Genomic DNA, 25669 nt, shown 5'->3' with positions numbered 1-25669 from the left:
ACCCCCATTCAATCCCTGGGTCAGGAAGATCCCCTGGAGGAGGGCATGGCAATCTACTCTAGTATTCTTGCCTGGTGAACCCCGTGGACAGAGAGGACTGGTGGGCTACAGTCCATGGGATCGCATAGAGTCAGACACGACTGAGCAACTAACACACAACACACACAAACACTCCTGTAGCTCGTCCAGGGAACTCGCCTCTGCATGAAAAAGGCAAAAGCATCTGGTCCCAATGCCATGATTTAGATCTTAGACAAGTCACCCTATGAACGGTTTAGCATCTCCATTCTCTTACCTGTAAAATGAATACAGTAGCCCTGGACTAATTCCTCTCCTAGAACCTTTTTCACTGAAAAGTTCCATGAGTCTGTGTTCTCTTAGATAATCACACAGTAGCCTTACGTATCAGGCTTCCCTGGTGGCTCAGCCATAAAGACTCCACCTGCAATGCAGAAGTCACAGGAGACATGGATTCGATCCCTGGGTCAGGGAGATCCCCTGGAGGAACACCCACTCCAGTGTTCTTGCCGGAAAAATGCCATGGACAGAGGAGCCTGGCGGGCTACAGTCCATAGTGTTGTAAAGGGTCAGACACAACTGAAACAGTCCAGTCATATGTGCAGATGAACTGATGACTTTGGAATTGTGGTCTTGAAAGTTACAGTGGTGTTTTCTTCTCTTTCCTTCTAGGATATCCTAAACACCATCATAAGGCACTGCCCGCCCCGCTTCTTCTCCCTGGGTTTGCCTGGTTTCTCCATGCTGGTGGGGGACTTCATCACGGCCGCTGGCAGGGTCCTCAGTGCAGACACGCTGGCGGTGAGTGTGACAATGCTCAACACCCGGCTCCCAGGAGGCTTCCCAGTGGCTAACAAGGTTCAGATTTCTCCACTCCTAACAGGTGTTGACTCATTAGTGCAACGTGAAACCGGGCTCTCGGGTAGATGCCCTGGCAGCTGATGTGTGAAATTGTAGGATAAGATGACACGCTGGTAGTGGAAAGGCGTTTCATCAAAAGGCCAGAGTGTGAGAAATCATATCCTCACTAATATCTCAGCACATTTGCACGGTGAGAAGCAGGACTCGCCTCCTAGAATCTCATTAGCATTTTTCAGTAAGTGGTGGCACAGACATGGATGTCTGTGGTTAAGGGAAAATCTTAAGTGTACATCCTCAATGAAGCTTTTTTCTGTTATTAAGTCTTATTGTAAGTCTAATAGAAAATATTTTCTTAAAATATAAACTTAGAACTTTAAAATCTTGAACCGAAAAATTGATATGTATCTTTTTATTCATATGGCTTAAAACTCGGGCAGAATTCCTATACTAAAAAATTAGAAGCTAGTGGACTAAATGAGCATTAAGGGCTACAAAAAGAATTTATTTATAACCTCAATGTTTACCTCCTAATACTGTTATTATTAGGGCAAGGTATTAATGCCTTTGAGTGAACACTATTATCTGTTTTAGTTGAAAGGCTTTCACATCTGTACTCTGTACACATCTGTGTTCTGTATGACTGTTACCTGTCCAGATCCATTTTTCCCCTCTTCAAATGGCTTTCCTGGTGGCTCAGATGGTAAAGTGTCTGCTTGCAATGTGGGAGACCTGAGTTCGATCCCTAGATCAGGAAGATCCCCTGGAGAAGGAAATGACAACCTGCTCCAGTACCCTTGCCTGGAAAATCCAATGGATGGAGGAGCCCTCTAGACTACAGTCCATGGGGTTGCAGAGTTGGACAGGACTTCAATTCAAATGGTGTAAATAAATTAGTTTTAGTGTTTGTCATGAACTGTTAAAATCAATGTGAGTATCCAGCTACCTAAGTTTTTTTTGACACATTGTTACTTTTCATTCTCTATTTCTTTTTCTCAGGGCAAATTCAAACTCCAGCCCTGGATTTTAAATTAAATTGTTTCTTAATACTTTGTATCACTGGTATTTCACGCTGGCACTTTCATGCAATTTTTCTTATAGCGATAAATTAAAAAGCAAAGGGGAGGGAAGAGAGATGAGAGCAAAAAGGAAGGATGAGTGGAAAGATGTAAGGAAATTGTTGAATTTAACTTTTTTTGGTAAAGATTATGACAACTTTTCATACTTACTTCTGAAAAAGATTATAGGATAATCATTCGCGAATAATCTCCTAATTTACTTTTAATCATTCAAATCAGCATTGAAAAATCTTTGGAAAAAAATTGAAAAACTTTTGGGGAAAAAAAGCATTGGAAAAAGAGCAGAGAGGGAGGAAAATCATACATTATTGAAATTTTATTTACTTGCTCTGAGAGATTCCTGTGAAAATACAGGTGCCCTTTCTAGTGATAATTTCATGCATGGTGGTCATTCTCAGTGAAAATTTATCTTTTGGCTAGATGAGTTATTAAAGTAGCCTTCCAACACATTTTTTAAAGAGAAAGAGAGAAAATATGAGAATTTGAATGTAAGAGTTACACTGCATAAAGAGACAGTACCTCTTCAAATTGCTTTGAATCACTGCAGCTTATTAGTAACACTTAGGTAAGATGATGACTCTGTCGGTAAAGAATCCACATGCAGTGCCAGAAACCTCCTGCAATTCAGGAGACACAGGTTCGATCCCTGGCTTGGGAAGGTGCCCTGAAGAAGGAAATGGCACCCCACTCCAGTATTCTTGCCTGGAAAATCTCATGGACAGAGGAGCCTGGTGGGCTATAGTCCATGGGATAGCAAAGAGTTGGACATAACTTAGCAGCTAAACCACCACCACCACAATCTTAGTTTAAACTTGAGGTTTAAAATCATAAGGGAACCAGTGAGAGGTGTTTGGATGGGGCCACAGCTGCTCAGTCAAAATTTTGAGTTAACACAAGTCAGCTGTTCCCTCTGGAGAGCACAGAGGTAGAATGACACAGTGTCTTGAATTTGCTTTATTGAAAGTAGAAACTTTTTTAAAGTTTGTTTTTTTAATTTTTAATATGGGCCATTTTTTAAGCTTTTATTGAATTTGTTACAATATTGCTTCTGTTTTGGTGTTTTTGGCCACAAGGCATATGGGGTCTTAGCTCCCTGACCAGGGATCAAACCTATGCCCCCTGATTTGGAACGCAGATTCTTTTTTTTTTTTTTTTTTTAAATTAATTAATTTATTTCAATGGAGGCTAATTACTTTACAGCATTGTGGTGATTTTTGCCATACACTGACATGAGTCAGCCATGGGTGTACATGCGTCCCCTGGTCTCGAACCCCCCTCCCTATCCCATCCCTCTGGGTTGTCCCAGTGTACTGACTTTGAGTGCCCTGTTTCATGCATCGAACTTGGACTGGTCATCTGTTTCACATATGGTAATATACTTGTTTCAATGCTATTCTCTCAAATCATCCCACCCTCGCCTTCTCCTACAGAGTCCAAAAGTCTGTCCTTTACATCTGTGTCTCTTTTGCTGTCCCGAATGTAGGGTCGTCGTTACCATCTTTCTAAATTTCGTATATATGCGTTGATATACTGTATTGTTTTTTTTCTTTCTGACTTACTTCACTATGCATAATAGGTTCCAGTTTCATCCACCTAATTAGAACTGACTCAAATGCGTTCTCCTTAATAGCTGAGTAATATTCCATTGTGTATATGTACCACAACTTTCTTATCCATTTGTCTGCTGATGGGTATCTAGGTTGCTTCCATGTCCTGGCTATTATAAACAGTGCTGCGATGAACATTGGGGTGCACGTGTCTCTTTCAGATCTGGTTTCCTCAGTGTGTATGCCCAGGAGTGGGATTGCTGGGTCATATGGCACTTCTATTTCCAGTTTTTGAAGGAATCTTCACACTGTTCTCCATAGTGGCTGTACTAGTTTGCATTCCCACCAACAGTGTAAGAAGGTTCCCTTTTCTCCACACCCTCTCCAGCATTTATTGCTTGTAGACTTTTGGATAGCAGCCATCCTGACTGGCGTGTAATGGTACCTCATTGAGGTTTTGATTTGCATTTCTCTGATAATGAGTGATGTTGAGCATCTTTTCATGTGTTTGTTAGCCATCTGTATGTCTTCTGTGGAGAAATGTCTGTTTCGTTCTTTGGCCCATTTTTTTTGATTGGGTTTTTATTTTTCTGGTTTTGAGCTGCATGAGCTGCTTGTATATTTTTGAGGTTAATTGTCAGTTGCTTCATTTGCTATTATTTTCTCCCATTCTGAAGACTTTCTTTTCACCTTGCTTATAGTTTCCTTCATTGTACCAAAGTTTTTAAATTTAATTAAGTCCCATTTGTTTATTTTTGCTTTTATTTCCATTACTCTGAGAGGTGGGTCATAGAGGATCTTGCTCTGATTTATGTCAGAGAGCGTTCTTCCTATGTTTTCCTCTAGGAGTTTTATAGTTTCTGGTCTTACATTTAGATCTCTAATCCATTTTGAGTTTATTTTTGTGTATGGTGTTAGAAAGTGTTCTAGTCTTATTCTTTTACAAGTGGTTGACCAGTTTTTCCAGCACCACTTGTCAAAGAGATTATCTTTTCTCCATTGTATATTTTTGCCTCCTTTGTCAAAGATAAGGTGTCCATGGATGCGTGGATTTATCTCTGGGCTTTCTATTTTCTTCCATTGATCCATATTTTTGTCTTTGTGTCAGTACCATACTGTCTTGATGACCGTAGCTTTGTAGTATAGTCTGAGGTCAGGCAGATTGATTCCTCCAGTTCCATTCGTCTTTCTCAAGATTATTTTGGCTATTCAAGGTTTTTTGTATTTCCATACAAACTGTGAAATTATTTGTTCTAGTTCTATGAAAAATACTGTTGGTAGCTTGATAGGGATTGCATTGAATCTATAGATTGCTTTGGGTAGTATACTCATTTTCACTATATTGAATTCTTCTGATGCATGAGCATGGTATATTTTCCCATCTATTTGTGTCATCTTTGATTTCTTTCACCAGTGTTTTATAGTTTTCTATATATAGGTCTTTTGTTTCTTTAGGTAAATTTATTCCTAAGTATTTTATTCTTTTCATTGCAATGGTGCATGGGATTGTTTCCTTAATTTCTCTTTCTGTTTTCTCATTGTTAGTATATAGGAATGCAAGGGATGTCTGTGTATTAATTTTATATCCTGTAACTTTACTATGTTCGTTGATTAGCTTTAGTAATTTTCTGGTGGTGTCTTTAGGGTTTTCTATGTAAAGGATCATGTCATATGCAAACAGTGAGAGTTTTACTTCTTCTTTTCCATCTGGATTCCTTTTATTTCTTTTTCTTCTCTGATTGCTGTGGCTAAAAATTCCAAAACTGTGTTGAATAGTGGTGGGGAGAGTAGGCACCCTTGTCTTGTTCCTGACTTTAGGGGAAATGCTTTCAGTTTTTAACCATTGAGGATGATGTTTGCTTTGGATTTATCATAATTTTGGCTTTTATTATGTTGAGGTATGTTCCTTCTATGTGGAAGGCAGATTCTTAACCACTGGACTGCTAGGAAGTCCCCAAAGTAGAAAGTTTTAAATGAATTTTAAATATTGAAATGAAAAAGAAATGAGGGAAGAGTGGTAACATTTTGAGTCTAGGTGTTGGGTCCATGGGTATCACATTTTCTCCACTTTTACATTTAGAAATTTTCTTAACATGAAAATAGAGAAAAGTAAGAGCAGCAGAGGAGAAGGCAGTACTGGAGGCAGGTGGCATCACGCAGTCACAGGACCCCATGGCGAGGGCAAGCCTGTTGGGGTGAGATGCCTTCTGGACCCCGAGCAGAGATGACGGACACGTCGTCGGGTCTCCAGATGTGGACTCAGGAAGGAAGCTACAGAGTAGCTACAGTAGTAGATGCAGACTCTGGGCTGAGAGTTGGTGGTGGAGAGTCACCCACGTGGAGGAGGCATTTAAAGCCTCAGGTCTGGATGTCCTGGAGAAGTGACTGTAGGTCTAGGAAGGGAGACGGCTGAGAACTGGGCTCAGCACCCGGAGTGCAGATCCTGAGAAGCGAAGGGTCCGATCACAGGGACTGTCAGGCCCCCTCTGCAACCCACTAAGGTGTCTGAGTGATGGAAAGGCTCTCTGGTGCATGGGAGCTGTTGGCCACATCCCCTGCTGTGAGGGGTCAGGTGAGACCAGGCCTGGATGGTGACTGGTGGGTCTTGCCTTGTGTAGGTTGTGTAACAAGAAATGGTGAGCTCCCTGACCGACTTTAGCAAATCTGAACATTTTGCTGTTAGTCATTTAAAATCTTTGCATTTAAAACATGCAGTAAAACAGTAAACGTAGAGTGACTTCATCCCTGAGACCATTGCCCCAGCAGAGCTGTCTCAAAGTCAAGAAAAAGTAAAACATGTTGTCACTTATCCAGCGTTTCTAACAAAAAAGCCAGTGTGTGTCTCATTCCCCGTTCCTGTGTGCAGGCACCTCGTTCGGAAGCCCTCACCATTCTCGGGTCTCTGGTCTGCTTTCCGAACACCTACCGCGAGATTCCCCTTCGGCAGCCAGTGCCTGAAGTTGCTGAAGTCGCCACGGGAGCAGAAGATGTCAAGGTACGTGATGCCATGACAGAATCTCCGGTTAGCATCTTCTCACTCGAGCTATGTGGTTCTGTGGTTCCCTCTTCGATTATTAAGCTCTGTGCTGTTTATCCCTGAAAGTTTTGCTCAGTTGTTTAGATGTATCAGTAGTTTTTTTTAAGAACACTAGTTTTATGGGATTAAATGAGCTAGATGCAGAGTGTGCTGCAGTTGTAACTGATGATTAGGTTCTGTGGGTATTTTTTTCTTAGATCTGTTTATCATCCCTGTGTATCATAATTTTGTAATGAACCATTCTTTGTAATAATTTTATTAGTTTAATTAGGCTGCATTTGTGCATCAAATGAATTTATAAGAAATAATTGAAATATTCAATCCCATTATTGGCCTGATTAAATACTACTAATATTTGAAGCTCTAAATTATTCCTTGGAGGATAAAACTGATTTTTTCCTCAGCTGACTTTGGGGCAATCAGAGATGGTTTTCAAATATCAATCAATTTGTGTATCTATAGTATACATGAATAATATGTAATTCCGTGTACAGACAGTATATAATCCAGGTAAAAAGAAAACTGAGATTTTTTCCCCTATGCATGTGTGCATGCTCAGTCACTTTAGCCATGTCCAACTTTTTGCAACCCCTTGGACTACAGCCTGCCGGGCCCCTCTGTCCATGGGATTCTCCAGGCACGAATACTGGAGTGGGTTGCCATGTCCTTCTCCAGGGGATCTTCCCGACCCAGGGATCGAACCTGGATCTCTTGCACTGCAGGCAGAATCTTCACCACTGAGCCCCTGGGGAAGCCCAGGAAGAATCATTTGCTCTGCTCGGTTTTCGTCACGCACACAGAGACGCTCTTGTCTAGTGGGCTTCTGAGACCACCATGCTGCTTCCCCAGGCCCCCTGTGTCCTTCCCCAGGTTTCCCTGTCTGGGGACTCTGCCCCCTCAGTCCTTCAGTGGCCCCAGACTGCCGTAAAACCCGGACAGAACATGTGGGAGGTCAACTACTAAGCAAGGTTTTTATTTTCCTTCATTTTGTGTTTTTAGCACTACCTCATAAGTATTTTACTGAAGAATGCCACAGAGGAACCAAGTGAGTGTGCAAGGTAAATGTTACATGAAAGGTGAACGCGTTCGGAATTTTAAGATACACAGTCACGTGCGCTCAGTGTTAAAAAATACTGTCTTTTCACTTTACTTTTAGACTAAGAAGTGCAGTATGAATTATGTGGGGGGAATCATTTATTACTTTTTTTAAGAGGTGCCATTATTAAGTGAAAAGTGTAAAGTACAGAAGATTATGCCACCTGCTGTGTAGTAAAAAGCAAGATTGTGAATATGTGGGTGTATTCCCTGATATTTTTAACATGGAAGAAAACAGAAAGATAAACCAAAGCTTATAAAAACAATGTATGTATAGGGTAGTGATTCTTACTCGGCAGTGGTTTTGTACCCCAGGAGACGTTCAGCGACGTCACTCACCAACATCATTCACCATCTGCTTGCCAATGATGCTGAATTTATTTTCCTGGCTCCTCCTCCTTGCCCCTTATATATTCAGGTTTATATATGAAACTGCCTGCTTGAACTTCAACTTGAATGTCCCAACACATCTAAACTGAACACAACCATAACTAAAGCCTTGAGTCTGCTGTCTTCACCACAGCCTCACTGTCTCAGGCTTCATCTCACTATCATCTGCCCAGAAGCTTGGGAAAATCCTTGATTTCTCCTTTACCTGCTACATTCAAACCTTCAGCAAGTCTTGACAATACCATCTTTCCCTCTTTTCCTTTAGTATAGAAAGGCAAATTTTTGTCAAGCTAACTGTGGAAGAGAAATGTGAATAATATGGTCAGTCTTTCTTCAATTCAGTTCAGTTGTTCAGTCGTGTCCTGCTCTTTGCAACCCCATGGACTACAGCACGCCAGGCTTCCCTGTCCATCACCAACTCCCAGAGCTTACTCAAACTCATGTCCATCGAGTTGGTAATGCCATCCAACCATCTCATCTTCTATCGTCCCCTTCTCCTCCTGCCTTCAATCTTTCCCAGCATCAGGGTCTTTTCCAATGAGTCAGTTCTTCACGTCAGGTGGCCAAAGTATTGGAGCCTTAGCTTCAGTGTCAGTCTTTCCAATGAATATTCAGGACTGATTTCCTTTAGGATTGACTGGCTGGATCTTCTTGCAGTCCAAGGGACACTCAAGAGTCTTCTCCAACACCACAGTTCAAAAGCATCAATTCTTCAGCACTCAGCTTTCTTTATAGTCCAACTCTCACATCCATACATGACCACTGGAAAAACCATAGTCTTGACTAGACAGACCTTTGTTGGCAAAGTAGTGTCTCTGCTTCTTAACATGCTGTCTAGGTTGGTCATAGCTTGGCTTCCAAGGAGCAGGCGTCTTTTAATTTCATGGCTACAGTCACCATCTGCAGTGATTTTGGGGCCCCCCAAAATAAAGTCTCTCATTGTTGCCATTGTTTCCCCATCTATCTCCCATGAAGTGATGGGACTGGATGCTATGATCTTCATTTTCTGAATGTTGAGCTTTAAGCCAACTTTTTCACTCTCCTCTTTGACTTTCATCAAGAGGCTCTTTATTCTTCTTCGCTTTCTGCCATGAGGGTATTGTCATCTGCGTATCTGAAGTTATTGATATTTCTCCCAGCAATCTTAATTCCAGCTTGTGCTTCATCCAGCCCGGCATTTCAATTCATCTACTCTGCATGTAAGTTAAATGAGCAGGATGATAATATACAGCCTTGACATATTCCTTTCCCCATTTGGAACCAGTCTGTTGTTCCATGTCTGATTCTAATTGTTGCTTCCTGACCTGCATACAGATTTCTCAGGAGGCAGGTCAGGTGGTCTGGTATTCCCATCTCTTGAAGAATTTTCCACAGTTTGTTGTGATTCACACAGTCAAAGGTTTTGGTAGAGTCAATAAAGCAGAAGTAGATGTTTTTCTGTAACTCTCTTGCTTTTTCGATGATCTGACGGATGCTGACAATTTGATCTCTGGTTCCTCTGCCTTTTCTAAACCCAGCTTGAACATCTGGAAGTTCACGGTTCTTATACTGTTGAAGTCTGGCTTGGAGAATTTTGAGCATTGATTTGCTAGCATATGAGATGAGTACAATTGTGCAGTAGTTTAAACATTCTTTGCCATTGCTTTTCTTTGGATTTGAAATGAAAACTGACCTTTTCCAGTCCTGTGGCCACTGCTCAGTTTTCCAAATTTGCTGACATATTGAGTGCAGCACTTTCACAGCATCACCTTTTAGGATTTGAAATAGCTCAACTGGAATTCCATCACCTCCACTAGCTTTGTTCATAGTGAAGCTTCCTAAGGCCCTCTTGACTTCGCATTCCAGGATGTCTGGTTCTAGGTGACCATCATGGTTATCTGTGTCATGAAGATCTTTTTTGTATCATTCTTCTGTGTATTCTTGCCTCCTCTTCTTAATATCTTCTGCTTCTGTTAGGTCCATATCATTTCTGTCCTTCATTGTGCCCATCTTTGCATGAAAGATTTCCTTGGTATCTCTAATTTTCTTGAAGAGATCTCTAGTCTTTCACATTTTATTGTTTTCCTCTATTTCTTTCTATTGATCCCTGACGAAGGCTTTCTTATCTCTCCTTACTATTCTCTGGAACTCTGCATTCAAATGGGTATATCTTTCCTTTTCTCCTTTGCCTTTTGCTTCTCTTCTTTTCTCAGCTATTTGTAAGGCCTCCTCAGACAACCATTTTGCCTTTTTGCATTTCTTTTTCTTGGGGATGGTCTTGATCACTTCCTCCTGTACAATGTCATGAACCTCCGTCCATAGTTCTTCAGGCACTCTATCAGATCTCATCCCTTCAATCTATTTCTCACTTCCACTGTATAATCATAAGGGATTTGATTTAGGTCAAACCTGAATGGTCTAATGGTTTTCTCTACTTTCTTCAATTTAAGTCTAAATTTGGCAATAAGGAGTTCATGATCTGAGCCATAGTCTGCTCCCAGTCTTGTTTTTGCTGACTGCATAGAGCTTCTCCATCTTTGGCTGCAAAGAATATAATCAATCTGATTTTGGTGTTGGCCATCTGGTGATGTCCATGTGTAGAGTCTTCTTGTGTTGTTGGAAAAGGGTGTTTGCTATGATCAGTGCGTTCTCTTGCCTAAACTGTTAGCCTTTGCCCTGCTTCATTTTGTACTCCAAGGCCAAATTTGCCTGTTACTCAAGGTGTTTCTTGACTTACTACTTTTGCATTGTAGTCCCCTATAATGAAAAGGACATTTTTTTGGGGTGTTAGTTCTAGAAGATCTTGTAGGTCTTCGTAGAACTATTCAACTTCAGCTTCTTCAGCATTACTGGTCGGGGCCTAGACTTGTATCACTGTGATGTTGAATGGTTTACCTTGGAAATGGACAGAAATCATTCTGTCGTTTTTGAGATTACATCCAAGCACTGCATTTCAGACTCTTTTGTTGACTATGATGGTTACTCCATTTCTTCTAAGGTATTCTTGCCCACAGTAGTAGATACAATGGTCATCTGAGTTAAATTCACCCATTCCAGCCCATTTTAGTTCACTGATTCCTAAAATGTCGACATTCACTCTTACCATCTCCAGTCTTTCTTCGTTGTGTGTGAAAGGAGTTAAGCAGTGAAATTAAAGCCATATTAGTATAGAGAAGGAAGCAGACTAAAATATGAGCAAGATTTCAAATAAACAGAGGAGAATTAAGAGAGAATATAGTTGTAATTGTGGGTGATAATAATTCAGAAAAGTTAAGAAAAATAGTAAGGAGTTTCATTATATAAATTGGAGTGGGATGAGATGGCATGACAGCAAACAGCATTAAGAGAGTGTATAGGAATACAGATTGTGAGTAAGATGATACTGCCATTAGCTTAAAAAAGTCTTAGTAGACAAAACTTCATAATCACAAAGGACATCCTCAGGATACAGAGAACATGAGGAGTCACCGTGAGTGTAAAAGAATAGGAAGATGCTAAATGGGGATGTTAAATGATGGATCTCAAAGCAAGAAAAGATCAGAAAGAGCCGTTAAAAATGAGTGTGGCTTAGAACTCAAGGCAGGTGAGAGTCGCTTAGGTTGTAAAACCATTTTACGGGTCACTGTGTTCTCCATGGTGCAAGGCTAATAGTTACAGAGAAATGCAAGTGTTTCTAGAAATGAGAGGTCTCTGCTCTTAGCAAATTACATTTAACAAGTAGGTTAATGGGTCATAAAAAAAAAAAGAATACACACACATATATAGGTACACACATGCATGCAAAGGAAGAACAGCTCTTAAAATGGTCAAAATATGGTGTGGGGCATAATTCCAAGTTGTACAGATTGTAGAGAGTTGAACAATCAGAGTCTAAGTTAGGCTGAGGGAAGATAAAGAGGCTTGGGGTAGAAATGTAGAATACCTGGGGAAGCCTGCAAAGTGAGATGCAAAGTACAGTTTCTAGACTGAGAACAGGTGTAGAAATTAGGCAAGAGGAGAAAGAGATGTAGACAGTTCTAGATAGTTTGGAGAGTGTGGAGCTCCTGTCTAATGCTGGCACCTGAGAAACAAGAAAGGCCCAGCACACGCCTTGTAACCAGTGGAAAAGCACAGCTTTTACCCGGTGGTAGAAGGTGACATGTTTGTCAAAGGGTATTTTAATTCATTTGTTCTTAAGCACTTAGTCCATTCTGATCAGAAGAGGTGAGAAGCTAGTGAAGTGCAGTGGTTTTAAAACCTCAAAATAGATGGATTTTAATTGCTGAATTATTTTGAGCACAAAGGAACACTCAGTATGCAGGGCCAGGCACTGTGTCCGAAATGATTGGCACTGGGTGTGGCCTCTTACTACAGAGAACAGCGTACACACATTACAGCAAGCTTCTGGTTCCAAGTAGAGGTTTGGAGCCCCTTTATGTTCAGAAAGTGAGCGGGTTGGAGAGGGGGTGTTTGGCGCAAGCATTTTAATTTCATATATGTGCCTTCAGGAAACATTAAGGGGAATATGACTTTTTGATCATTGTAAAAGATAGTAGGGCTTATCAATTCCAAAGAGAATTATTGCCCAATCTTGTTTATCATTGAGATAGGTAATTTTTGAAGGACTATGCAACTTAAAGAATATAGTGTCTTAACACATTGTTTAAAAGAAGTAACAGTGAAACTTAACTTTGAAAGTTGTGCTCAGGTATTCTTTATGATGAAATACAGGATTTGTCTCCTATTTGTGGTAGGTGTTATGTATTTTATTGTATGGACAGCAATTATAAACTCAATTTCCGACAGTTTTCAAAGATCCATGTTTTTGATTCTTCCTCAAAAATATCCTGAAACAATAAAATGTGATACAAAAATTAGTTTCAGCAAAAATAAGTGATACATGTGCTGTGACAATTCACAGAAAATACGCCATGTCTTTCATTAAGTATTTAATCACTAACCAGAAAACCAGTCTGTTGAGGGTACCTTATCTTTTTTCTCAAGAAGACCTTTTGTTAATGTAGCTACAACTTTTGTGACTTTGTAAACAAGGTTTAAAATATCTTGTCATTGACAAATACCAAGAAAATGCATCTCTTCACAAGGGTTTTCTTCCTTTTCCGTCTTTTCCAAAAGGTGCATTGCCATCTGCTCCCTCGGGATCTGGATCTGTGAGGAGCTGGGCCAGGGCACGAGCCACCCTCAGCTGCAAGAGGCTGTCAACGTCATTGGCGTCACTTTGAAGGTACTGCCAGTTCATCATGTGTATTTGACGTCGAGTGTCTCACATAGTCAACCTATTGTAGGTTGAATTAGCACCATCCCTATTGCCCCCTATGTTACAGAGGGTTTTGATGCAAAAATTCTTTCTCTGAAAGCCACGTGGAATGTTCTCTGAGGGTCCTGGGCAGGGCTGCTTCCCCCGGGGTGGTGCCTTCTGGCCATCCACCACCTGAGCTTCGGGGCAACTGGCTCAGGGCTGGCACCCGTGACCAGTGCTGATGAGAGGGTCAAGGATGTATTTCATCCCCACGTCCCACCACCCTCCATGGGCTGGTGACACCATCCCCCTCGAAGGCCCGCGTAGCCTTAGTGCCTGGCATCCTGGGCCCGCCGCCTAGAAGGAAACTGTCCCGCTTGTCCCTGCTCAGCTCAGCAGACCACCCCCCGGCGGCTTCTCTCTGTTGTCCGCCCCCCCGTCCCTCACACCTCTCTGCCCTCTTAGCTCTTCTTGTCTGTTGTGTCCCTTACTTCGCCATCGTCACCTTGTCTGTCTCTGGCTGAGATGACACAGTCACGCCTGCCTCGTGTTTCTGCCGTGTGACTTGCCCAGTGGGAGGCAACAGGACTGCCCCAGGGCCCACTCTCCCCACATTCTGTTGTGCCCCCAGACCCCTCCTTGGGGCTGTGCGTGGCATTAGGAATATGATGGAGAACAAGATGCAGGAAGATAAACACACAGAAGAACTAACAAACACACAGAAAGGATTGGCTCTTAGCCCTTAAGGCCGTATAAAAGTTCCAGCGGGGGAGGAAGAGGAGACAGAAGAGCTGGAGGAGGGCTTGCCGGCCTCGTGGAGAGATGACATCTCTGGCTGTGACCTGCAGGACGTGGCAGCACCTGCCGAATGCAGACCTGGGGGCTGAGTGTCCTGGACAGAGCAAGGAGCAGGTGCAAAGGCCCTGGGGCAGAAATAAGCCAGAGTATCTGAGGAGTGGACAGAGGCCGTGAGGGTCAGGTGGCAGGAGGCCTGGGTGGCCAGAGGAGGCCACGGAGCCCCTTGGGGCCTGGTGCTCTCGACCAAGTTTCCTTCTGCCTGGCAGGAGAGGGCAGTCAGTACCTGTTGTGCAGAAGCTGAGCTGATCACCTTCCCCTTCTCATCCTATGCTTTGTCACTGACGTGCTTGACTTTTCTGGTTATTTCTGTGGCCCTCTGCTCAGCTGATATCTGCTTTGTGCAGCCGGGCGCTCCTGGCATGGAAGTAGCTGAGAGGCAAATCCAAAGGTCTGCCTGGACAGAGCACAGATTTGGTGACTAACCTTTCTGCTGTGGCTTATGGGGTGTGGCTACAATGCAGCCCAGGTCTGACCAGGGAGGGAGCAGTAGGGGTCCTCATACCTCCCATGCACCCCCAGTCCATGGGCCCTGCGGGAATTGCCCCTTCACTCTGCCATCTCCTGAGAGACTGAGATATCCAGAGAACTGTGGACACCTGCCAGACACAGAAAACAGACTCAATAATTGAATTTGCCATAACTTTGAGTCACGTCCTCCTAGTTCCACATTTTTCACATTTCTTAAAATGCTATCTGTGCAGGTTAAGTTTAATTTTATAGGATGGAAAGTCTTTTGATCAATCCTTGTTTCTCCAAGTGTAAAATGAAGATAACATCCACCTTACGGAGTTGTTAATGAAGAGTTATCAAGGTGAAAATGAGAAAAATTCTTGTAAGAGGTTCAGCACACCGGGGCTACTCAATAACATACTACATTTCAATTTCCTCCAGTCGTCAAAACTATCGTTTGTGTGATCTGGATAAGACAGTTGAATTTATGGTTTTAATTTCCAAATGATTAAACGTTTCTGCAGAACATTATGTAGATTAACATAACTTGTGTAGACAGAAGGCAGTTAACAGGGTGGTGACCATGTACAAACTGGTGATAAGATACACTTTTCAGATATTTAATGCAGAACAAGGACGTGGGTCCCCAGAGGGAACTGAAAAGAGATCCTTGTTGTGTCCTTCTTTAGGAATACCATACATGTGAAGTGAGGTTATTTAGTGTAGGTTTTTTTTTTCCTTTTTTAGTTTCCTAACAAAATCGTGGCCCAGGTAGCCTGTGACGTGCTTCAGCTGCTAGTCTCCTACTGGGAAAAGCTTCAGATGTTTGAAACCTCCCTGCCTCGGAAAATTGCAGAAGTAAGTCTTTTTTTCCGCCATAATGCTCAAACATCAGTGTTTCCTCTTTTTATTACATTTGATATTTAATGAATTCTAGATACTCCGATAATTGTTGGAGCACCGACTGTTAAACTGCCATGTGAGTCACCCATTTTCAGAGTAAATTACGCTGGCCCTTCTCAGCTGCGATTTCAGGCACCGAGTAAGAAGCCACCAGTGTTCCAGGGCAGGCTCACACTTGGGGAGTTTGAAAGGCAGACACGACCACAACAAAGAGACCTTTTGTCGACTGGGCTTCATTCATCCAGAGTAATTTGGATGGTGCCAACAAGGAGTAGGCAGCTGGTCGTGATGCCCTGTGTGTGGGGGCTGGGGGAGGGGGGCTTTCCCAGAGCGAAGGCCTGGGCTGTGCGTTCTGCCACCAGCATGATTGCCCAGCTGTAATGAGCTTACCACTGCCGTACCCTTGGGGTGGGGTGGGGGGAGTGGGTCACTGGTGGAGGAGAGGGGCAGAAGGAACAGGAAGAATGCCGTCAATGATGACACCCTGGAGGTCAGTGGCATGAGAAGGTGCTATCTTGCAGGAAGTAGGTACCCTCACCCTGCAGGAGCTGGTACTAAGACTCGTCCCTTCTTTAAACAAGCCCTGGTTCCATACACACCCAGTGGAGAGAGAGGAAGTAAGGTGATTCACTTTTTCTCAACCCTGAACAAATGTCACCCATGAGGTCACTTTGTTCTCTCAGATACATCAGAAATCACAGGTGATCTTTGACCTCAGGGGACCCAGAGTGAAACAGAGCTTTGGGATTTTAGGAATGTGAGATGCTGCTGTATGTAAAGTTGGACTTTAGAACAACTGTGTAATTTATCACCTAAATGGGGGGTGCCTTTGAGAATGAAATAGATGCTGCTACTGTGGTTCAGCTGATAAAGAATCTGCCTGCAAGGCGAAAGACCTGGGTTCAGTTCCTGGGTTGGAAAGATCCCCTGGAGAAGGGAAAGGCTACCCACTCCAGTATTCTGGCCTGGAGAATCCCATAGACTATACAGTCCATGGGATCACAAAGAGTTGGACACAACTGAGCGGCTTTCACTCACTCACCCCGGCACCGTAGGTCGTTGGAGACCTGGGGTGTGTTATAAGAAAAGTAATTGGGTGCATCTTCATAATTACCTTTGGAAGTATTTATTGCTTTCATCGTGAGAAGGGTGGAGGCTGATGCTGGAAATGGTGTGACCACAGACAGAACCACTCCTTCCTCTGGGCCCCGATCTCCCCGCCAGCAGAGGGGAGACAATTGCGGCCATCACCCTCTCCGGTCTTCAGGCCATGCAGATTACCGAGGTGACTCGGCCTGTGTCACCTTCCTCCAGGAGCTGGCCCCCTGGCTGGGTATGGTGGCAAGGCCATCCCGGACCTCTTACCTGGCAACTCCCAGGACCGTACCGTGGTCTGTCTAATTGGGAATTTGGCTTCTCTGCAGATCCTTGTGGCCACAATCGCTTTTCTGTTACCAAGTGCAGAGTACTCCTCGGTGGAGACAGACAAGAAGGTAAGTGGCCCATCCGCTAGGTTCTCCCCAGAATTTGTTTTTTTAAAGACATGACTCAGGTGGCAGATGCTATCACACGCAGGGCTTTATAACTGGCCCTGGCCTCTCTCTGTGAAAGCCTCCTTCACTTCTGTGTCCCTGAAGAATGGCCGTGGTGCCGGAAGTTCTGTTTCCTGTAACAACACACAGTGGTGGAGGCTGCGAGGCTGCAGACTGAGGCTCTGGTCTGCTTCCTCCTCCAGTTCCTCGTGTCCCTGTTGCTCTGCCTCCTGGACTGGTGCATGGCGCTGCCAGCGGGCACCCTCCTCCACCCCGTGTCCACGGCAGCCCTGGATGAGCAGCCCCCGGCCCGGGCGCCCTTACTGGATTACATCTACAGGGTGAGTCCCCCAGCCACCCTGGGCCTCTGGGAACAGGGTGCGGACTGGAGCCTCAGACGGTCTCCAAACAGGTTGCTGTTGTTCAGTTGCTCAGTCATGTCCGACTCTTTGCGACCCCGCGGACTGCAGCACGCCAGGCTTCCCTGTCCTTCACCAACTCCTGGAGTTTGCTCAAACACATGTCCTTCGAATTGGTGATGCCATCCAACCATCTCATCCTCTGTTGTCCGCTTCTCCTCCTGCCTTCAATCTTTCTTGGCATCAGGGTGTTTTCTAATGAGTCAGCTCTTCTTAGGCATTCCTGTACTTATTTGTGCCCTTTGAACAAGGATTTATGGGGGTTCAACATTTTAAAAGTAATGAAGGACTTGAGGAGTGTCCACAGAACAATTATAATTATAGAGAAGCCATGATTACCTGGGCTTCCCTGGTGGCTCAGACAGTAAAGAATCTGCCTGCAGTGCGGGAGACCTGAATTCGATCCCTTGGTCGGGAAGATCCCCTGGAGGAGGGTATGGCTGCTTGCTCCAGTATTCTTGCCTGGAGAATCCCATGAACAGAGGAGCCTGGCGGGCTACAGTCCATAGGGTCGCAAAGAGTCAGACATGACTGAAACGTCTTAGCAGACAGGCAGTGATTACCCCAGGCACGATGCAGGCATTTTACCTGTCAGCGTTAAACAACTGCAGCTTGCTCAGACTCCCCCAGTGTTTATGGAACATGGTCCATACCTGCTTTGTTTTGAAAAGAATCTTTATTGTAGGAATACCTATAGCCTTAGTTGGCCAAAATCTCTTTATCAGAGGAAGAAAGAGTACAAGGATCCCAATCTTCTCTTTGCTTTCAAAGATCTTCAGAAATAAATTAAGGCAATACAGTATATTACATCACATTAGTCAGCATCATCATTTTTAGAACACCTAAGACATTGGAATTTCGCCTCCTACCACTACTGACTAAGTGTGGTGTTTACTCTGGACCCTTAGTACTATCCTTCCAAACAGGCCTTTCAAGCTCTCCCTGTGGAAGCCTTATCTATCCATCTGTCTATTGTATTCATCCATCTATTACTTGTGTGTCCATTGAATAGGGCTCCCCAGGTGGTGCTAATGGTAAAGAACTCGCCTGCCAATGCAGGGGACCTAAGAGACACAGGTTCAATCCCTGGGTCGGGAAGATCCCCTGGAGGAGGGTATGGCAACCCACTCCAGTATTCTTTGCCTGGAGAATCCCATGGAGAGAGGAGCCTGTTGTGCCACAGTCCATGGGGTCCCAAAGAGTTGGACACAACTGTAATGACTTAGCACGCATGCACACAAACCATTGAATAATTACTGTGAGGTAGGGGCAATTCCTTTGCTTATTTTTGTAGTAATAAAACTTTAAAATAATTTTAAAAAATTTTTCTAGGCATTTCCCTGGCAGTCCAGTGGTTAAGACTTTGCCACTCAATGTAGGGGGTGCAGGTTCAATCCCTGTTCTGGGGAGCTAAGATGCCTTCTGCCTTAGGGGCCAAAAAACCAAACAAATCCATAAAACAGAAGCAATATAACAAATTCAATAAAGACTTTTTTTTTAAATGGCCCACATCAAAAAATGAAAAAGATTTCTTAAGTCATTAACAGATTGCTTTGTTGCCTTATTTTTTTTCCATTTATTTTTATTAGTTGGAGGCTAATTACTTTACAGTATTGTAGTGGTTTTTGCCATACATTGACATGAATCAGCCATGGATTTACATGTATTCCCCATCCCGATCCCCTCTCCCACCTCCCTCTCCACCCAATCCCTCTGGTTGCCTTATTTTAAAATGCATTCAGTTAAAACCGAAAAAGCCACTTAACCATGGTTGAAATTCTACTAAAAAAGTACTTTGTCCTTTTAAATGGTTTCTTGAATGGTCAAAGATTTTAGTAGTTATGTTCAGATGAAGCAGATATTTCTGACATCACTGTGACTTATAAACCTAGACGAGGCTTGGCTTAAGCCACTAAAGTATCAGCAATCACTTAAATTCATGTCTAGAATTTCTTTTCTTAAAACGTCTCTCTTAAAATTGCTTCACCAACATAAAAATCACTTTATAGTAAATGTGATACATAAATTTACTGGATAATCCTTTATTTATTTATTTTTTAAGGAAACTTTTTCCACTAAAGTATCCTATGCGTCCAAAAAAACTGCATCCATCAGTCCTAAGTGAATTTTGGAGTTTCACCGAGTGGACACGCCTGTGAAAGGGGCTCCCAGCTCTAGAAACGGCGCATCCTGGCATTCCAGGAGCCCCCGTGTGTGTAGCCCCCACACAGACCCGGGGGTGACCACTGTCTTGTCACAGCAGACACTTGTTTTTGGCTGTTGGACTTTATACTGTACAGAATCATCCAGCGCGTCCTCTGGTTCGCATATGTATGCCTCTCTGTTGGATGTACACCTAGCGGTGGAGTTGCTGGAACACGTGTGTTGTGCATTAGAAGTGAACACGCAGTAATTTTCCAGGGAGGCTGTGCTGAGAACTGCAGCTGCTCCACACCCTGGCTGACACTCTGTCTCTTCTAGGGAGGCAGTGGTATCCTGTTGTGGTTTTATTAATCATTTATATTTCTTACATTTATGGCATTTGACTAATAGAAATTAGCTCTTTCGCTGACAGAAGCTCAACGAGGGAGCTACCCTCATTTTCCTGTACTGCTCCTTCGCTAGGAAGAGGGCACATTTGGGTGGCTGTCCCCTGCTGTTCTTGGTCCTTTGTAACCATGGACAAAAGTTGCATTTATTGCCAGCCTCCTCCAGTGCCCAGGAGGCAGCACAATTGGAAGGAACTAAATCGAGACACATCCAGTCCGACCTCAGAGCTCGTCATCTAAATGCAATCTTTCCTTAGTTTTTAAAAGCATCACCTTCATCTTCTTAAAACTCAGTTTTTTACATTTATGATCAGAAAGGAAGCTTTAGTACAGTGATTAGCTCACCTACACACATTGACATCCTCAAGACGGTTGTGGGCACGGCGTCAGCTTCGGTCAATGGCAGTTTGTAAACAACCAGTGAGCTTTCAGGAAACTCGTCTTGAGAAAGTAAGGATACTTTCAGAATTTGTGTTAGATTTACTTCATCAGTTATACCTTTTAAAAAGCATATCAGATTGGCCCTTCCAAGTCCTAGTGCCATGAGTTACACGAATTCAAATCCAGGAATGTTTATGCACTAGGTCAGCGGTTTCTGCTGATGGCTTTCATTCTGATTGCCTCTGTGGGTGGTGGGGCACCCGTGGCCCATCTTGTGGCTCGTCGTCACCTCTCTGGTGCCTCCATGGATGGGAGCAGCACCAGGCGTGTGCAACCACATAGAGTGCCAAAAAGCACGCTTGCTGACTTTGCTTTCCTTTTGCCATCGATACAACAGGAGCGAGGTAAGCATGTTCAGAGCAGGAAGGTGTTTTAGGACGGAAAGGATTTGATGGTCTCAGGAATTATCAAGCAGGAATCCTGCCTCCCAGGGGCTGCTGTCATTTGACAGCCCGTCAGGAGGCAGGCGGTGGGTGGCATTCCCGGCACACGCTCCCTCCTGTGCACGCAGGTTCTACACTGCTGCGTCTGTGGCTCAAGCACGTACAACCAGCAGAGCCGCTACACCTTGACCCTGGCGGACCTGTCGTCCCCGGATTACGACCCCTTCCTGCCGCTGGCGAACGTGAAGAATTCTGAGCCGGTCCAATTTCATTCATCAGCAGAACTGGGCAACCTGCTTACTGTTGAAGAGGGTAAGGCTCTTCAGGCTATTCATTGCTGTGGGCAGCAGAAGGGAAAATGGTAGCCATTTGTGAGTACTCGCTGTATTATTTTCTAAGAAGCTAGTGGTTGCAATCTTGGTTTCTGCAGTGCTCTATGATATCAAGTCCTTCGTCCCTCATTTCTTCTTTCTCTGTCCTCCCCTTTCTTCTCCCATCTGAGTTGAGTTTTATATGCTTTAGGACCTGTGGGAGGCACAGATCCCCACACACAGTCCAGTTTCTGTCCCCAAGGAGTTTTTCATCTCATGGGGAGATAGGATTCAGGCAGAAGGACTCACTGTGTGTGGCCTGGGGGTCCTATAGGGGTTTCCCATGGAGAAGCGCCTAAATCAGACTTGGGAGGAAGGAGCAGCCTTTGTGAGGAACTGGTAGAGAGGGACCAGCTGGGCGCCACCAAAAGCAATGGAGGCAGGATGGTTCTGCTCCCAGCAGAGGACCTGTCATAGATATGGGGGAGGTCAGGACATAGGCTGTGCATGTCCTCCTCCACCACGCTTCTCCCCAAAATGACGGGAACCCATCTCTACGCCTTGGGATATAGTCAGAATGTGGGGAGTGTCATCTGTATGTGTGATAACATTGCATTGAATCGCATACACACACGTGCGCACACACACACACACGCGCGCGCGCACAATTGAGTGCCTGTGAAACTAGTGAGCTCTGAACAGTGATGCATGGTCTTGGTGATGACTATGCTGATATTATCCTGTTGCCGCTCAAGATGTTTACCATTCGGGTGAAGGATGTTTGAAATTTCTCTGTGTTACTTCTTACAAGTGAAGGTGAATCTTTAGTTGTCTCAAAAAGTAAAAGTTAAAAAAAATGTGGATATAGAGCATTAGATCATCCATGATAATTTTATGGACCTTGCAAGTTAAAAACCTAGGGCTGAGAACGAACCTTGAAGGTAAAAACATCCTCCAAGAAGAAAGAGTGAGGGCAGAGTGAGGGAAATGGACAAAGATCCATTCAGTGTCATTAATTCATCATTTATAACCAAACTGTTTCTAGCCAGATAATGTTTCTGATAAGCAATGTTATATTTTTGTCTATCATTTTAAAATGATTCTTTCATAGACCATTACCCACATTTGATGTAATGACTACTTTCAAACAGTTACAAGTGAGAGATCCAGCCACCTATAGCCAAAGTGGCTGTTGGCTCAGCTCGAAGAGGAGCCATCAGTAGTACAACCCCTGCTCACTCTTCTCATCTTTAATACCTAATTGCTTAAAAAGAAGAGAAGGGAGGAGCTTTAAAAAAAGAAAGAAAGAAAGCTAAAGGACAATCTAAAATTACTGCTTTTATATTTCCTCTCTAAATTTGGAAAAATGAAATAAATATATGGAATATGATTTTGCATAGCCTGCAGAAGTCACAAGCTTGTTTCTTCATTAATGGGGTCTAGATTTCCTCTTGATTTTTCAGGGCAGCCCTGATGTGGGTGAAGTCTGCCAGGGAGAAACAGTTCTTATTCCACAAATATTCTCTTTCCTTACTTTTTGGTAACAAAGATAATTGGGGTGTGTCATTGTTTATGATGAGTAATGTGACTCCAGGTTAATTTCCCCTTGCAGAATTCAAGCATGTTCATTAAATTACAGATCTGTATTTATCTCAGATTATAAGTATGACTTATGTAAGTAAAAGTAGAGAGGGTTGCTTTTCCAGTTGTTTTCTGCTGTGGGCCTGGTTCCAGTTGGACCTTTCTTGTTAGTGTCGAAGCCTGTGCTTCCGTGTCATCATCATGCAGTGTCTTACGTTCTGGACTCCTGAGACCCCAGCTGGCCGCAGCTCTGCTGTAGAGGCATTAACATTTCTGATGGGGTGTGTATTCATATGGTATGATAAGCATGAATAAAAAGCATCTGTAACTTTTGAAAAAGTTAATATGTACACAAAAGCAGAGGCATTCATCACTGTGATTCTAAGGGAATGAGTCAAGGTGTTTTAAATTTCTCAGCTGTATGGAAATTGTCCACACATCAGAGGGTCTGGAAGAAACATTTCATCTCAGAGACACATGCAGATGACCTCCTCTGCTTCTAAGAAACCTGGGGTTTTAAATGAAATTTTATTTTGCATTGTTGAAAACAGGTGATTTCTTGTCCCCCCCCCCAAAAAAATTAAGAAGTTCAAAAGAGGTTAGGACGATCTCAGTCATCATGCACAATTTCCTAGATGCTAGAATTTGATTGTTTCTAGGATTTTTACTTCATAGAATTGATGTTTTATAAATAAGTTAATTAGATTTCTTATGTCTAAGGGGAAGGATGTTTAGCACACGAAAGCATATTTATACTTAGTGATAACTTTTAATACTTGGCTTTTCATGTCGTGAATTTAAAAACCAAGTATTTCTTAAATATTTATTAAGCCTTTAAGCCCAAATTAGAAAACTTAGTTTATTTAAATATCTAGTGATTTTTTTTTTAATTAAAAGTTTTCATTTTGGCCTGTTCTTCTACTGACACACAGTTCTTTTGTAAACGTGGTGGATTAAGATTTCTGTGACTGCTTTGAGGCCTCAGTAATCGTTTCAGCCCTTGTGAATTTTGCCTGCTTCCCCATCATATCGCAAGCATTTCACACAGCCCCCTTGATTGCTATTGTCAAAGTCCTTCTATACATCTGAAGTCTTAAACATTTTATAAATTAGTTGCTCCTGGGCATTTAATCAACTACAAATTCAGTGAAAGCTTTCTAAGTAATTCCATGAATTATTAATATATCAGATTCTGTTAAATATTTAAAATGCCCTAACAACAAAACATAAATAGTCACAATAATCCTAAAGCAAATTGCTTCAAATATATGTAAGCCATCCTAGGCTTGATTCATCCCCTTATCGGTGTCTCCCTTTACCCAACAAAGAGAGCGAGGCCACCTCCCCAGCCCTGGTCCCCAGCCCTCCAAGCCGCCCTGCTCTCCAAGGGCAGATGTCTACCTCCCTGAGCTCTTAGACCCGTCAGTGCTAAAGTATCTGTCTCTGGCTTATAGCTGTACCTGCACATTTTTAAATGTCCCTTTCGGAATGAGACCTTCCTATAAATTGGTTCTTTTAGCCATCTATTTAAATTGTGCTTGTAAATTCAAACAGAATGAATGTCCAAAGAAGAAACAGGTGGAAAAAAAGAAAAAAATTCCCAGACTTAAAAAAAAAAAAGCTTCCTCCTTGCTGGGGACAGGTCGCGGTCCGGTGGTGGCCCCTTCTCACCTTCCTTCTCCACTGTGACCCCGTGTCCCTGTCTCGCTGTCAGCAGAGAGGAGGAGAAGGAGCCTGGGGCTGATCCCGCTGACCGCGCGCATGGTGATGGCGCATCTGGTCAACCACCTGGGCCACTTCCCGCTCTGCGGGGGCCCCGCTGTGCTGCACAGCCTGGTGGGTGAGCACCACGACAACGCGCACGCCGACGCCGCCGAGCTCTCCCCAGACGTGTTCAGGAGCCCCAGCCTGCAGCTGTTTGTGTTCAACGACAGCACCCTCATCTCCTACCTGCAGACGCCCGCGACCGGTCCTGCCAGCGGGTCGCCGGCGGGCGCCCCCTCGGACGTGAGGGTGATCGTGAGGGACATCTCAGGGAAGTACTCGTGGGACGGGAAGGTGCTCTACGGACCCCTGGAAGGCCGCTTAGCCCCCAAGGGCAGAAGCCCCTCATTCTTCATCTCGGGCTGGCATCCCCCAACCCCTGGACCTCAGAGGGCTCCTTCTCAGACTGAGGAGGGAGAGGATGTCCTCGACAAATTACTTGAAAACCTTGGCCACACGAGTCCTGAATGCCTTTTGCCATCCCAGCTCTGTCTGAATGAGCCTTCCCCACCCCCTTGTGGCATGAACTGGGACCAGGAGAAGGAGATCACCAAGGTCCTGCTGCGCCAAAGCACACAGGAAGACGAATACGTCCAGAGGTGCGACTCGGACGTGGCCATGAGGGTCGCCAGCCAGGAGCCGCCGTCCCCGGTGGAGCCCCGGGGAGCCTTCTACTTCTGTAGGCTGCTGCTCGATGACTTGGGAATGAATTCTTGGGACAGAAGGTAACAACCCTCCCTAGACCTTCAGTTGTGGTTTTGTGTGTGTGCAACTGTTCTTCTCAGTTTGGGGTTTGGGAAAAAGATAACAGAATTGGAGAATCTCCGAAATGGAGATTTTTCTCTATTTCAGCGTTAATAACTGGAGGAGGGCATGCCTACCCACTCCAGTATTCTCGCCTGGAGAATCCCATGGACAGAAGAGCCTGGTGGGTTACAGGCCATAGGCTCACAAAGAGTCAGATATGACTGAAGCAACTTAGCACACATAGGCAGCTTATTTTCTGCTCCTAAAAGTGAAAGTCACTCAGTCATGTCTGACGCTTTGTGACCGCATTGACTATACAGTCCATGGAATTCTCCAGGCCAGAATACTGCAGTGGGTAGCCTACCCTTTCTCCAGCAGATATTCCCAACCCAGGAATCGAACCGGGGTCTCCTGCATTGCAGGCACATTCTTTACCAGCTGAGCTACCAGGGAAGACCCTAAATTAAAACTAAAAACAAAACTAACTGT

General features: G+C 43.9%; 1 protein-coding gene across 2 annotated transcripts in view; it reads left to right on the top strand.

Annotated features, from left to right (window-relative positions):
* RALGAPA2 (Ral GTPase activating protein catalytic subunit alpha 2) overlaps positions 1–25669 on the top strand; it is a 270511-nt gene that overhangs the window by 145970 nt on the left and 98872 nt on the right. Inside the window, exons 24-32 of one of the 2 annotated variants that reach the window (XM_065921331.1) lie at positions 691–819; positions 6369–6497; positions 7539–7597; positions 13119–13227; positions 15298–15408; positions 16878–16946; positions 17189–17326; positions 20906–21089; positions 24387–25158. In XM_065921331.1, coding sequence (XP_065777403.1) covers positions 691–819; positions 6369–6497; positions 7539–7597; positions 13119–13227; positions 15298–15408; positions 16878–16946; positions 17189–17326; positions 20906–21089; positions 24387–25158 — 1700 coding nt within the window. Of the gene's footprint in view, positions 1–690; positions 820–6368; positions 6498–7538; positions 7598–13118; positions 13228–15297; positions 15409–16877; positions 16947–17188; positions 17327–20905; positions 21090–24383; positions 25159–25669 lie in introns of both variants that reach the window. The other variant, XM_065921330.1, reaches the window with a different exon arrangement.

The sequence above is a fragment of the Muntiacus reevesi genome, chromosome 2 (assembly GCF_963930625.1).
Source record: "Muntiacus reevesi chromosome 2, mMunRee1.1, whole genome shotgun sequence".
Lineage (NCBI taxonomy): Eukaryota > Metazoa > Chordata > Mammalia > Artiodactyla > Cervidae > Muntiacus > Muntiacus reevesi.
The sequence above is the reverse complement of the archived record's forward strand: the minus strand, read 5'-3'. Positions and strand labels throughout refer to the sequence as shown.